This window comes from Telmatherina bonti, assembly GCF_933228915.1.
Source record: "Telmatherina bonti genome assembly, chromosome: 6".
NCBI classification, from domain to species: Eukaryota; Metazoa; Chordata; class Actinopteri; order Atheriniformes; family Telmatherinidae; genus Telmatherina; species Telmatherina bonti.
Genome location: NC_136624.1, coordinates 25,392,455 through 25,405,663, shown reverse-complemented (window position 1 = coordinate 25,405,663; position 13,209 = coordinate 25,392,455). Strand labels below are relative to the sequence as shown.

The following is a 13,209-nucleotide window of genomic DNA, read 5'->3' as shown; positions in this document are numbered from 1 at the left end:
TATATATATATATATATATATATAATATATATATATATATATATATGTCTTCCTACTTCTATATTGTCCTCACTTTTAGATCTTCATACTGTAGCAATATTGGAAGGGAAAGGAAGCTGCACTGTGTGGGTGGTTGACACTAACAGTGCAGATACTGACACTGTTGCAGCCTCTGGATGGGCTGTTTATCGAAATGTATGCAGATGAAGGAGGAGGCAGGAACTATCGATCTTCCAAACGTTGAGCTTCCTCTCTCTTTGTCTCTTTGATGTCTCATTTGAATTTTTGTAAGCTGTTTTAGTCTAGTTGTGTAAGCTGCAAGCTGTTCTTCAGAAACATCAGTGTCTGCTGTTTAATATTGAATGGTACCTGATGTTGAGAACTGTTATAATATTGTGGAGGACAAAGAATAGAACAGAGTGCTTCAGGTGTTGCTTTAATATACAGTCAATATGTTACAAGCTAATTATAAAGGAGTTGCTTGAAATGGTAAATGAGCAGTCTTGGGGGTCACTGTGTTAGATGTTTATCATCAACAAACTCCAAAAATGACTTTACATAAAGCAGCAGTCTGAACTGGTGGATGATTGTAGTGGGTTATTCACAGACTTGACTACTGGGAGGTAAAGGCCAAAAACATCCCCTCATCTGTCAAATGTGAAAATAAATATTTCATTATTTTTGTGTGGCATCAGATAAAAAGATATATGGTTTTTGTTTTAGTAACTTGCTTTTTCTTACCTTTATGTGACTAAAGTTGGATATTACACACTTAATAAAAGCTTAATAAAAGTATATATCATAAACATGTCGCTTGCTCAACTCTTCGATCCAAAAAAAAAACACAAAACACACAAACAGTTGAATTTAAGTACTAAAGACAAGTGATGATTGCATGAATAAAAACTGTAAATATACTCCTACGTTTCGGAAAACTGACTGAATAATATTTGAAAAAGAATATAAATACAAAAAATAATGATTAATATAAATTGTTATAATTTACAAATGTGTACATTATTTAAAGAAAAATGTAATAAAATGCTTTAATAAAGCATTATTTAACCTCATTCTGTATTAATGACACTCTTAAATGTTTTTAATACTTTTCAGATACAGGTATCATACTACCCTCCTGGTCAGTATCCCAGCTCAGGGCAGCAGTACCGTGTGTCCCAGCCTATGTCCCACCAGGTGTCTTACCAAACCCAACGAACACAACCCATGCCTCAACCCACTCAGCCATCAGGTCAGTACTTTACAACCAACCACACTTATCTTGCAGATGTATGGATGGAAATTGTTCTCTATGGCCAAAAAAATAAACAAAACTTGGTTGGTCATTCGCTCTCAAATTTTAGGCTATTGTATAAAAAGATGTGAATTGCACTTCTGCAGCAAATACAAATGAGGGATATTTCTTTTTCCAATTTTTAAATGTCAAGAAGCTTAAAGACGTTAAACCTTGAATATTGAGTTGCATTACTCCAGACTAAAAATATATTTTTGGTATAATGAATCTGTGTTAATATTTTGTAACCATGCACTAAAAACAAATGTAAAAAAAAAAAAAAAAAAAAAAAAAGCTAAGATCTGGGTTTATTTGTTCAGATAAAATTAATTTAAAATTAAAACTCACAAAAGGTTTCTTTCAGTTTTAAGTCTTCCTGCTATAATGTTGAGTCTAAGCTTTCATTTCCCTTAGACAAATGTAAAGCTCTGTGCCTTTCATAGAAATACTGATTTCTTTCATTTATATGCACTTAATATTTACACAGTATGGGACACACATTGTAGACAAGCTCAACATACTCAGCGATATAATATCAGCTCTTCTAATGAACACTGAGATCATTAAGATCTGAAGTCTTTCCAAGGTATATATCTCATAAGTTGTTCTGAAAAAAAAATACTAGTATTTATGCATAGAGAAAATTGACATTTTACATGGCGACATTAGATCTGTCCTCTCTCTGCTTTTCTCAGGTGAATACTGTATCTCTGAATACTATCATGTATTGCCATATGTTTGACATTTTTAAAGTTTTGTCTCCAATCTTTTTTCACGTCAGGTCTCCAGACGATGATACCCAGCCAGCAACCAAGCTACCAGGGGATGATGGGGGTGCAGCAACCTCCAAACCCCAGTCTGATCAATTCCCAAAGGCCGAGCATGGGAGGGCAGATGCAAAGCATCATGGTCCAATATCCACAGATGCCATCATATCAGGTATACATTATTTTTGGTCATAAAACGACAAAATTTGTTTTATTTTTCAGGTTTTGAATTTATCCTTCTGAATGTCTTGTCCAACAATATATCTACTTTACCTAAGGCAGGATTTTATTTCCTGGAATAATTGTCTTATTCTTTGTGCCAGGTACCAGTGGCAAATGAAAATCAGCAGGTGGTACAGCAGCAGTACCAGCAGCAGGTCATGGTACCAGCCAGCCAGTCTGTCCAGGGGCCTATGCCCGTCTACTACAGTGTTATTACACCAACACAGCAGAATAGCACAAGGTATTAATGAGAACATCATGTTCTTACAAGAGATTTAGTAATGTATTTTCATCTAACCTTAATTGTTTTGTATTAAATATGAATGTCATTGCTGTGACATCAAGCCATCTGATTTGTCATTTTTTTGTTTGCTAGATGTGTGTGTGTGTGTGTATAAATATATATATATATATATATATATATATATATATATATATATATATATATATATATAAATAAATGTGTGTGTGTATATAATATAATTTCAGCCATAGTAGACTACAGATGACTACGTTTGCCTGCATGTAGTCATATGCATGAAGCAGTAGCTTCGTGTACATATGGTAACCAATGGTAACCAAGTGGAAAATTCTCACCCTATAATTATCTATTCTCTCCTTTTTAATTAATCCTGCAGCCCATCAGTCGGTTACCTGCAGACCCCCAGCTCTGAGCAGTTTCAGATAACACAGTCGCCGTCCCCCTGTAACCCCCAACCAATGCAACAGCAATATTCAGGTAAGCAGATTGTCATCAGTGGATAAACATCCATTCAGATTACATTTTGTTGTATTTCTATGTTTTATTCTCTTAAATAAATCAAGTATTATTTTTGTGACATCTCATTTTACTGTACACACATAAATTCTTTAAATTCTTCCATGTAAGAATCTATCAGAGTGCATTTTGTTACGGGCTGTTGGGTTTTCCATTTTGGATCATTTCCCAATAGTAACTATTAAAGTTACAGTTTATGGGAAAACACTACAAACTCTAATGGAAGGGCTGGATCTGTCTAAAAGTGGGTGAAAGGTATTTAGGGAATAGTTCACGCAGAGGTACGTGGGGTTCATGTCATGAAGTTGTAAATCAAGGTCATGGAAAGAGGTAATGTTTGAAGTTATCAAGGAAAACAAATTTGACAAGCTGAGACCATGCTTTTTTAAGTACAAGGTGAATGTTGATAAAAATGATCACGTTATGTTCACGTTATAGTTGAAACCTTGTTTGTTTATGCCGCTTACTCAGGTGTACGTTTCTGTGCTGACAGACGATTTGATTTAGGAAATGAAAACCATGTTTTGTTGTCTGACTTGTTCGTAACATGCAAAAAAAATTTTTTTTTATTATTATGTAAAGCCCTTTGTGATGCAGGCCTGCAGTCCTGAAAAGTGCTATATAAATAATCTTTGATTTTATTCTGTAAAATGCGTTCTGAATGTGAAGATTTGATTTGTCAAAGCTGTTATATTAGCAACTTTAGATTGGTATTTTGAACCAGAGAAATCAATATTAGCAGAATATGTTGCATGTTAGTGTTTCATCCTTTATTGCAAAAATGCGCCCTTAATAATAGTTAATAACCTGCCAGATTATTGATGAATTAGGTGTTTTATATATATATATATATATATATATATATATATATATATATATATATATATATATATATATATATATATATATATATATATATATAACACCGATTTTCCTATAACCTATAACTTCATATTGAATGTCTCATAACCTTCCAAAACAACGTGAAATATACAAGTGTGTTTTAATTAATATCGGTCTTTACACTGCAGCCTCCATTTATAGATTCCTACAGGAATTCATTTAACTGCTGACCTACTTGTAACTAAAGCAAAAGCATGTTGTAGGTAAAGGGAGGTTTAATGTGCTTTGAATCTCAGGTAAAAAAAAAAAAAAAAGTTTTGAGCACAAGATGTGAAGCCTGTGCTCCAATGTTATGTTTGATAGAAAATTAAATGTAGAATGTGAGAGACATGTCAGATGATATGTTTTATGTGCATGTAACCCTCAGGAGTACCTCCTCCTGGGCCTGGGGTGATGGTCATGCAACTCAGTGTTCCTAATGGACCTCAGCCTTCCCAGAACCCTCCATTGGTCCAGTGGAATCCATGCAAGTACTACAGCATAGAGCAGAGGCCCAGCAAACCAGGGGAGCTCTATAAACCCGACAACACTCCACAGGTACACACACACACACACACACACACACACACACACACACACACACACACACACACACATGGAGGTTCCTTGATCATGGTTCATTCTTTCACGTTCCTCTCTGCCCCCCAGTGGTCATTTGTGGTCATGTTATCTTTTTGAGTTGCTTTAGTGTAACTATATTTTGAAGTAAAGTGAAAAATATGTTAACCTACATAAGGATGAATATTTCACTTTTTTTTTTAATCCTTTCCTTGGATCTAGGCCAGTACACAGCTGACGAGTCCCCTGGCTTCCCCCACTCAGTCTCCCACCCCATCTCCCTCTGGAAGTGTAAGCAGCGTATGTCCAGGCCTGGGACCATTACCCCTCATTTCCCAATTTCCCCGGCCAGGAGGATCCGCGCAAGGTACGAGATTCAAATACATTAAAGCATACCTCCACCCTCACAGAAGCACCTGCACAACAAAAATGCTCTTGATGTCTAATGTTGGACAAAATCAGGGCCTTTGTGTGTGGAGTGTGCATGTTCTGCCTGTGTATGTGTGGGTTCTCTCTGGGTACTCTTGCTTCCCTCCACAGGCCAAATACTTGCATGTTAGATTAATTACACACTCTAAAATCTTCCTAGGAGTGAGCATGACTGGTTGTGTTGGCCTTACAATGGACTGGTAAACAGTCCAGGGAGTTCCCTGCCTCTTGCCTGCTCATTCCTGGAATAGGTTCCAGCTTCCTAGTGACCCTGAATTGGATTAAGCAGTATAGAAAATGAATGAATGTATGAAAGCACTCTTCATTAGTGTCTTTATTAATCTTATTTGATTATGTGCAGTGTATTGAAGTAAGCACATCAGTACACTGGTTTTATAAAAATGAAAATTGAAATGTTTTCATAAGTTGGAAATTTGACCAAACCTTATAAATCTGCTGAGTAAAAACATGGTTAGTCCTTTACTCTACAAGCAAATAAACATGTCCTACTGCGGATTCTGTGTTTTTAACTGCTAACATGTGTAACACTCTTTCACCCACTTCTATAACCTCTAAACCTTTCCAGTTGGCCTTTGGCTCTGAACCAGTAGTGAAATATTTCCCCCTTTAGGTGGTTCACATGACTGGCAATGTGCCACCTGGTCAAACTCCTGCAGTCACACATGCTGTTACCTCATCCCTGTCCTGTGGCCTATATTTGCTTACAGTGAACCGCAACATATTTACCGACCAAGAAATCCAATATTTACACATATAAACTGGGTCTTGCATCAGGTTTATTTCTTTTTCTTATGTTCACAAATTATGGGAATAAAATTCCTTGTAGATGTTTTGTGTGTGTTGTTTTTGCTTTATGTTTTGTGTTTGGTAAATGATCTCTTCCCCCGAACAAATAATTTGCTAGTAAGAGCCGTTTATTATAAAGATGAATAGGATCTTGTGTTTCTCTGAACTGAAGAGTTCATCTTGATTGCTTTGGTTTGAATGTATGATTTTTTTTTTTTGTGTGTTTAGGTGACGGTCGCTACTCCCTGCTGGGGCAGCCACTCCAGTACAGCCTGTGTCCACCCCAACTCATGCATGGCCAGTCATCCTACAGCTCCCATCAGGTCAGCAGTGGCTGGCTTTTGTCCCGACATTGTTAGGACATTTACTGTGACAAATAGTCTTTCACATTTTGGTATATATTGTACCCCTAGATTTATAATGTTATTCTACCAACAAACTAATAACATAACTTCACTTCCCCTGTGTGGGGAAAAAATTGTCTGAAGTGAGTTATTCTAATACTTTGTGTATTTATTTCTAATTTGTTTCTGTTGTTTATATTTGGCATAGTCCTTTCTTTAAAGCATCCTTCATCAGTCTTGTGAAAGGCTGAAATAAAATGAAAATCACATTCTGAAACACAAAATCTCCATGATGTTGGCAGTTATTCCGAGATTTCTTGCTTCAGTGATAAAATGTGGACTAAATATCAAGGATCTTGTCAAACTAAAAGGCATCACAGTTACAAATGGAAGTGCTGATAAGCTGTGAGCTTAATGCTATCTCTGGCAGGCTCCATTTCTTTCCAGTGCTCACTAATCTGCAGTGTGTGATCCTGTTTTCACTTACATAGACTTTCAGTTATTTCTCCCAGCGGCTGCTCACACCCCCACCTGGTGTCACGTAGTGTTACTGCATGACAGGGCCTGATAACGTCTGTTTCTGTGTTCAGGGTCAAGGAGTAATGAAACACGGAGCACGAGGGAAAAAACAAACACTTAAATCTGCATCAACAGATCTCGGTACAACTGATGTAGGTAAGTTGGAAAAGCGTCCATCATAGCAGGTGTTGACTTTAATCTTCTCCAGATGTGTTGGACACACCTTTGGATTTTATGCTTTAAAACCCTGACATGTTTTATTTATATGAGACTAATTTGTTCTCATCTAAATACTTGAGCAAACTGTTTTAGGTTGAAAGAGAAGATGCTTTGGTCGCTTTTCATGTGCGTTTTAAAGCATTAGTTTTACATTTGGCAACTTGTTTTTGGTTGTTTTATAACTTTTATCTCAGCAAAAAAAATTGAATTTGTGTGAGCTTTCAAATAAATCAGTGAACACTGATGTGTTTACTGATGTGCATCCCTTGTTTGTTTTCCTTTGGGGGTGTCTCTTTGGGTTTACACCATATTTCCACCACACAGGAAATGAAGCCAGTCGAACGTGTCTGACTGCGATGTTTATTTCTTCCTGCACAGTCGTGAGTCGAGTCCTAGAGGTAACAGACCTGCCAGAGGGGATTTCACGTCCAGAGGCTGAAAAGCTCTTCAATCAGCTGTCGCTGTGTGGTGCCAAGATCCAGTGGCTGAAGGAGCCCCAGGGAGGCCGAGGAGGAGCAGGAGCCTGTGGCCCCTGTTCTGCAGTGGGGCCTGCTGGGCCTGGAGCCACAGCGAGCCCTGGGGCTGGTGTTGGAGTTGGAGGAATGAAGGGTGACGGCAACGACCCAGCACACCTCTACACAGTGGTGGCAGTGTTCCCCAGCACCATGGCTGCCCAGAGTGCTTCCTTTAAACTAAACAACAGCGGGGCCAGCCTCTTCAAACTGAGGGCCGCCAAAAAGAACTATGACCTGCGTGTGCTGGAGAGAGCCAGTTCTCAGTGAGAGGAAATGAGAGGAGGAGGAAAGACAAAGAAAGAGACTTGGTTTAAATGGTGGAACAGGAAGACTGAGGAGGACTGCTCTAAGTGTACAATTTCAGATAAAAAATAAAAACTTGATGAGTTACATGATGTGTCAAATGTATAAAAGGGAAGAAGGCGTGAATCATGCGGTGGCTGTTTGTTTGTTTGCAAATCTGATTTTTGTTGTTTTTGTTCTTTTTTTGGGGTTATTTATAAAGCAGAAGAGCACACAAGACACGTGAGCATGTGTTTCACTGTTGCCGTGGAATGTGTGCTGCCGTCATACAAAACACAGAAACACAAACCGGAAGACACAAGCAGACACATGCGCAGGCAACAGGGTCACGTAGCACATAACAAAAACACACTGGACAGTCGACCTCAGTCAGACATTTTCCTCCCCCCCCCTCCTCTGATTCTACAACCTCCATTTCTGCCAGCGTTTTCCCTCCTCCCTCGGCTCTCCATCACCCGAATGTCTCCAAATCTCACCTATTTATATATTTTCATACGCACAATTGCGCACTCTGCTCTTTTCAGCTGCTTGTCCCCTTCTTTTCTGGCCATGTCTCCTGCTGCCTCCTCTTTCTCTGCCTCTCACGTTCTGTCACTGCTTTCCTCTTTCTTTCTGTTTGCCTTACTGCTGTTGTGGGTTTCTGTATTGCGCTTCTTTTTTTTTTTTTTTTTTCTTTTTTTTTTTCTTTCCTTTTTTCTGAACAATTTCTTTTTTTGAGGATTCAATATATTTATATAATTGATGTAAGGAATAAAAGAAATCTATATATTCAGTGATTTTTTTTCTTTCGGTCCCAAGTGAAGTTTAGGCCTTCCTTTATCCTTTACTCCTTCCTCCTTCATCCTTGCTCCTCTCCCCCATCATTTGTTTCCTCCTACCTCACTTCTGTCCTCTCCTCTGTCCCACAACTGCCCCTCGTCCCCCAGATCCACCATTGTGTTTGCGTTTTCTGTTGACAGCTGTGCAGAACGTATCAGAAGAAGTAGTTAAAGTGCACAATGATCGCATATGTCTACTGTAAATTTTATTTAATCTGTTAATTTTTGTTTGTTTTTAAAAATATAAAAGTTGAGAAAAATCTATCAAAACATGTTTGGTGTCATGTGGTTTGTTGGAATTTAAAGGTTTGGTTTAGAATCGTAACCTACGCCGCTTTGTGACATTTGTATAAAATGGTAGGCGACAGATTGAAGGAAAAAAAAAATCTTCATTCTAAACTCAGTTCATACATCTGTCTGACAACCAGATTTTCCTCAATATTTATGTCACACTGGTTGGTTTCTGCCTAAAAACTAGATTAGATAAGCAAGCAAGACACAGACGCAACAGAAGTTTAAAACACGGAAGTGATTCTTGTTGTGACTGCTGGCCTTGCTGAGCTACTGGGTCCAGCTTCAGAGCTGGAAAACCTTTCTGATCTGTTGATTTAAAAATATATGGAGAATAATTTAGATTTAGCATCTACATGTAGTTAAAGATTGAGACTTATAATAATTGAAGAGCTTTGTCTGCTTCAGTTGGTCCAGGGTGTACCCTGCCTCTCGCCCATTAATTGCTGGGATAGACTCCAGTTTCCCGCGACCCTGAATTGGACTAAGCGGTTAAGAAAATGGATGGATGGAAAGGGAAGGGACACCAAATCATATCTGTCCAGATAATGTGGAAGCTTTTGTCCTCATTTAAACATAGAAAACAGCTCTTCAGGATCGTAGAGTTTAAAAGAATGACAAAAAGGCTCAGATGTGAAGTATTGATCAGGCTGGGAATATTAGTTTTTCAGCCACAGAAACAAACGGAAATGGTTCTTGCAATGTCCCTATAGTTACACATGTCAAACGTTTGGGCACACTTCCCTATTAAATCTAACTGGAACGTGTGTCCAAACATTTGATTGCTGGCCAAAATTTACTAATGGCTACGACACTACAACACACTGCCCTTTTACATCCATGTGGATAAGAAGCCTTAGTTTTCCAATTGCTGGCTTTGTATGGTGGCTACATGGGCCTTAACAACATAAAATGGAAATGCTTCTTTTTTTCTTTTTCATTTTTGTTCATCTTTATCAGTTTGCCTCAGTGCATAACTTATTTGCTTCATAAAATGACAATAGACCAAACAAAATGGCACCAGATAATTGTTTTAAGAGTTCTGCTAACTTGGACGGCAAACATTAGTTTAATTTACTTAGAATATCTTCAAATTTTCCTTTTTACTCTAAATGAGTAAAAGTGTAGTAAAGTAAGAGAAACAATAGACCTGTTGTATGCCACAGTTTCAAATCTAAAGTTGTATCAGTAATATCTGTTTTATTCAGAAATAAGCTCTTAAATCTGCAGTTGTGGACACAAGTACGTTGGCTGTCATTATCCTCCTCAGGATGCCTGGATATTTGTGGATTCTCCCACAGGAAACACATAAGCATGTGTACACATTGTTAGGAGGTATTTTAATTCTTTTTTTTGTGGATGTGGAAAGTATAGTGTGATAGTTCTTTTTGTTTTTCTAACAGTCACTTATCTTATGAAGACACTTACCATGATCTACCCAAATTTAAGGAGGATTATTTATTCAAGTAGAACAACATAAGGCTTCCCAAGTGGCAGGAGTTGGTTTTAGGATCATTTATAGGTCAAATTTATGAATTATTGTTAAACTCATAAAATATTTGTGAGCTGATTTAAAAACTATCAAAAGATTTCATACATTTTTACAAATACTGTATACGGACAGTGGGAGTGAAGGTAAATTTGAATGGAGTTGAGGTGGGTGTACTCTGCTCTCTGAGGGGATTTGAGACAACACCTTTGACAGCTGTTACAAAGGTGATCATGCTGTGTAAAACAAGTAGAAATGTCTGACCTGAGGTGAAGAGGCAACTGTATTCACAGTAGTTAAAAAAAAAAGAAGAGTATTAGAGACATTAAACTTGGATAAGATTCAGCAGAGCCGTTTTCTCTTGATTCTTGGCAGAAAAATGATCCAGAAAAACTTAAAATAAAGGTGCAGGCAGCAGAAATGCATCACACATGAGACAGCTTTTCTAAGCAAACCAACTGACATGAGTGTATTTGGACTTTTTTAACCACACACCTTGACCTAGTGACTTCCCATCTGATGATCATAACTGTAGAATCACTCTTTTACTCACTTAACGTTCGCTTTCACAGTGTGTTTATCTGGATCCATTATCTTTCTGTTGTTTTGTTTCCTCCTCTTCCACCCAGCAGCCACATTCAGATGCAGATGATAGGTTGCCTGGTCACACCTCCCTTCTCCTCTGTTGTCTGTCAGAGGAAAAGAACAATGTGGCCTGTTCAGGTATTGCCAGGCTTCAGCAGTCGGCTGATTGGACAAGAGAGCACCCCTTCAGACATGGGTCACTTCCTCCTGGGAAAGGGCCTCCACTTCATGCCGCTCTGGACAGAGTCGGTGTGCGGAGGAAAACACGGCTGATGTGTTGTCGCCTCCAACCTGTCACTCCAAAGTGTTTGTGGAATAATGCAGTTGGATGGTTTAAAATATCTATCTATCTATCTATCTATCTGTCTGTCTGTCTGTCTGTCTGTCTGTCTGCCTGCCTGTCTGTCTGTCTGTCTGTCTGTCTGTTTCAGTTGCCATGTAATGGTAATTTTCCCCCACGGAGGTCACTGTTGTACCATTCAAAGAGCAAATCACAGTTAAATTCTCACTTCAACATGGACACAGTCCACAAAGAGCTGATGTGAGTTCATTTTTATTGAAAATGTTATGAATAAGATATGTAATGAGAGCAATACTAAAAAAATCTGGTTATTTGTTTATAAACATGTGGTTTAAAGCATTCCTGGAAAGCTGCTAAAAGACGATTGATCATTAAAAATTCCTCAATATTCACATAGCTTTTCTTTTAATTACAAATATTTATTTATCTGTAATCAAATTTAAACACTTAATGCACTGGCATCAGTGTTAATTGAATTTGAGTGATGAGTTTAGTAAACTTTCCCCCTTTGTTTGTGAATATGAGACAATAACTATTAGCTATAGAGGTTAGTCCAGTTTTAGGGCACTGAGGGTGTTATATTCTCCACTCAAAAGGGAAGCCTCCCTAAGTGTGTTGCGTTGCGATGTCAGAGAAGCATTTACCGTGTTAAAAGGCAATACAACTTTGTGAGGTGTCAGGCTGCACCTATGGATGTGCACAAGTGACGCATCACTTTTTAAGAGTGCAGGCTCTGGATCGTCTCATTGAACCGCAGCATCCAGAATCACATTTAGCATCCATTCGAAGAGAAAATCCATCTTCCTGCAGCCAGCCTCTGAAAAATGTAGCAGCGTGTGAGGAAAAATAATAACACAAAACTATATTAGAGACCCTCTTTGCCTACTATTGCAGAGGAGGTATTGATTTCTAGAGAAATATTTCACAAAGTGTCTTCAACGAGCCAACGCTAATGCTTCAGACATGAAAGCGGCGTTTTAGGACCTCCGCCAGATTGGGGCCAGATTTATTTTTAGAAAGTTTTTGTTTGTTCTCATTATGTCTGTCTCTGTTTCTTTGACAAACAGATGTGTATGAGTGTGTGTGTAATGACATGGATGTGTATTAGCTTTTATAATTCCTGACAGAACCTTTGAAGCTTTAGATTAAAACCCTGACATGTTTCTTTTCATAAATGTTGCCGAATAACACACCTTTTATTTGCTTCCATTTTTCATTGAGGCAGCCAAAATTCAATTATCTGATCTCACGTGTGTGACTATCAGTCTCAGCTTCTCGAACATTCAAAATGACCTGTGAGACACAAAGTAAAGTTATTTTGGACTTTCTTCTTTTTTTTTTTTTTTTTTTGTAAAAGTGGGACATGTAATCAGGTAGATGATCCTTGGAGATAAGCTTAAAGCTGGGCAGGGGTCACAGTTATGGAGCAGACAGACAAACAGTTACAGAGATAGAAACACTTTCCCGTCTGGCACCATGAATCAATTCAAGGTGTTTATACGAAACTAACTGGCAAGCAGACACAACAAGGGGAGGCAGTGGTGACATACTGGCAGTCTGTTAGCATGGATTAAATTGTGTACTTGTAGTCTGTCTTTTCTGTCCATCCATCTATGTGAGAACATGCAGCCAGGGAGAGAAATACATAAATACTGGTTTTACACATGTGATTTCATGCTTGTGCAATAATAAATTAAAGATGGTCACAACACCTACACACAAAGTGAAAGACAAGTTTACAGATTTTGTCCCAAGGCCCACAGAGAGGAAGGGAGGTGTTGAGGGAGAAGAAGCTGGAGAGAAGGCTGCAGGGTTGGAACCAATTAGGCCAGGAGAGGTTCCCTCCACCTGCACTGCAAGGCCCCTGGGGAGAGCCCCGGTGACAAGATGAGGGATCATCATCATTACCATTATTTATTTGCTAAGAAGAGGCCGACTCTGGGGCCAATCCTAATAGGATTCAAGAATTGCAATGAGCGTCTTGCTTTTGGGGGCAGATGTGTTGCTTGAGAGGAGGAGTGTGTGTGTGTGTGTGTGTGTGTGTGTGTGTGTGTGTGTGTGTGTGTGTGT

General features: G+C 38.5%; 1 protein-coding gene across 6 annotated transcripts in view; it reads left to right on the top strand.

Moving 5' to 3' along the window:
* The window catches only part of r3hdm2 (R3H domain containing 2), a 51,874-nt gene extending 43,207 nt beyond the window's left edge, over positions 1–8,667 (top strand). For all 6 annotated transcript variants that reach the window (XM_079241656.1, XM_079241654.1, XM_079241658.1 and 3 more), the window contains 9 exons: positions 1,114–1,249; positions 2,073–2,230; positions 2,382–2,521; positions 2,919–3,019; positions 4,329–4,498; positions 4,742–4,886; positions 5,984–6,078; positions 6,690–6,774; positions 7,216–8,667. In XM_079241656.1, coding sequence (XP_079097782.1) covers positions 1,114–1,249; positions 2,073–2,230; positions 2,382–2,521; positions 2,919–3,019; positions 4,329–4,498; positions 4,742–4,886; positions 5,984–6,078; positions 6,690–6,774; positions 7,216–7,619 — 1,434 coding nt within the window. In that variant the 3' untranslated portion in view covers positions 7,620–8,667. The remainder of the gene's footprint in view (positions 1–1,113; positions 1,250–2,072; positions 2,231–2,381; positions 2,522–2,918; positions 3,020–4,328; positions 4,499–4,741; positions 4,887–5,983; positions 6,079–6,689; positions 6,775–7,215) is intronic.
* Positions 8,668–13,209: the final 4,542 nt, after the last annotated feature.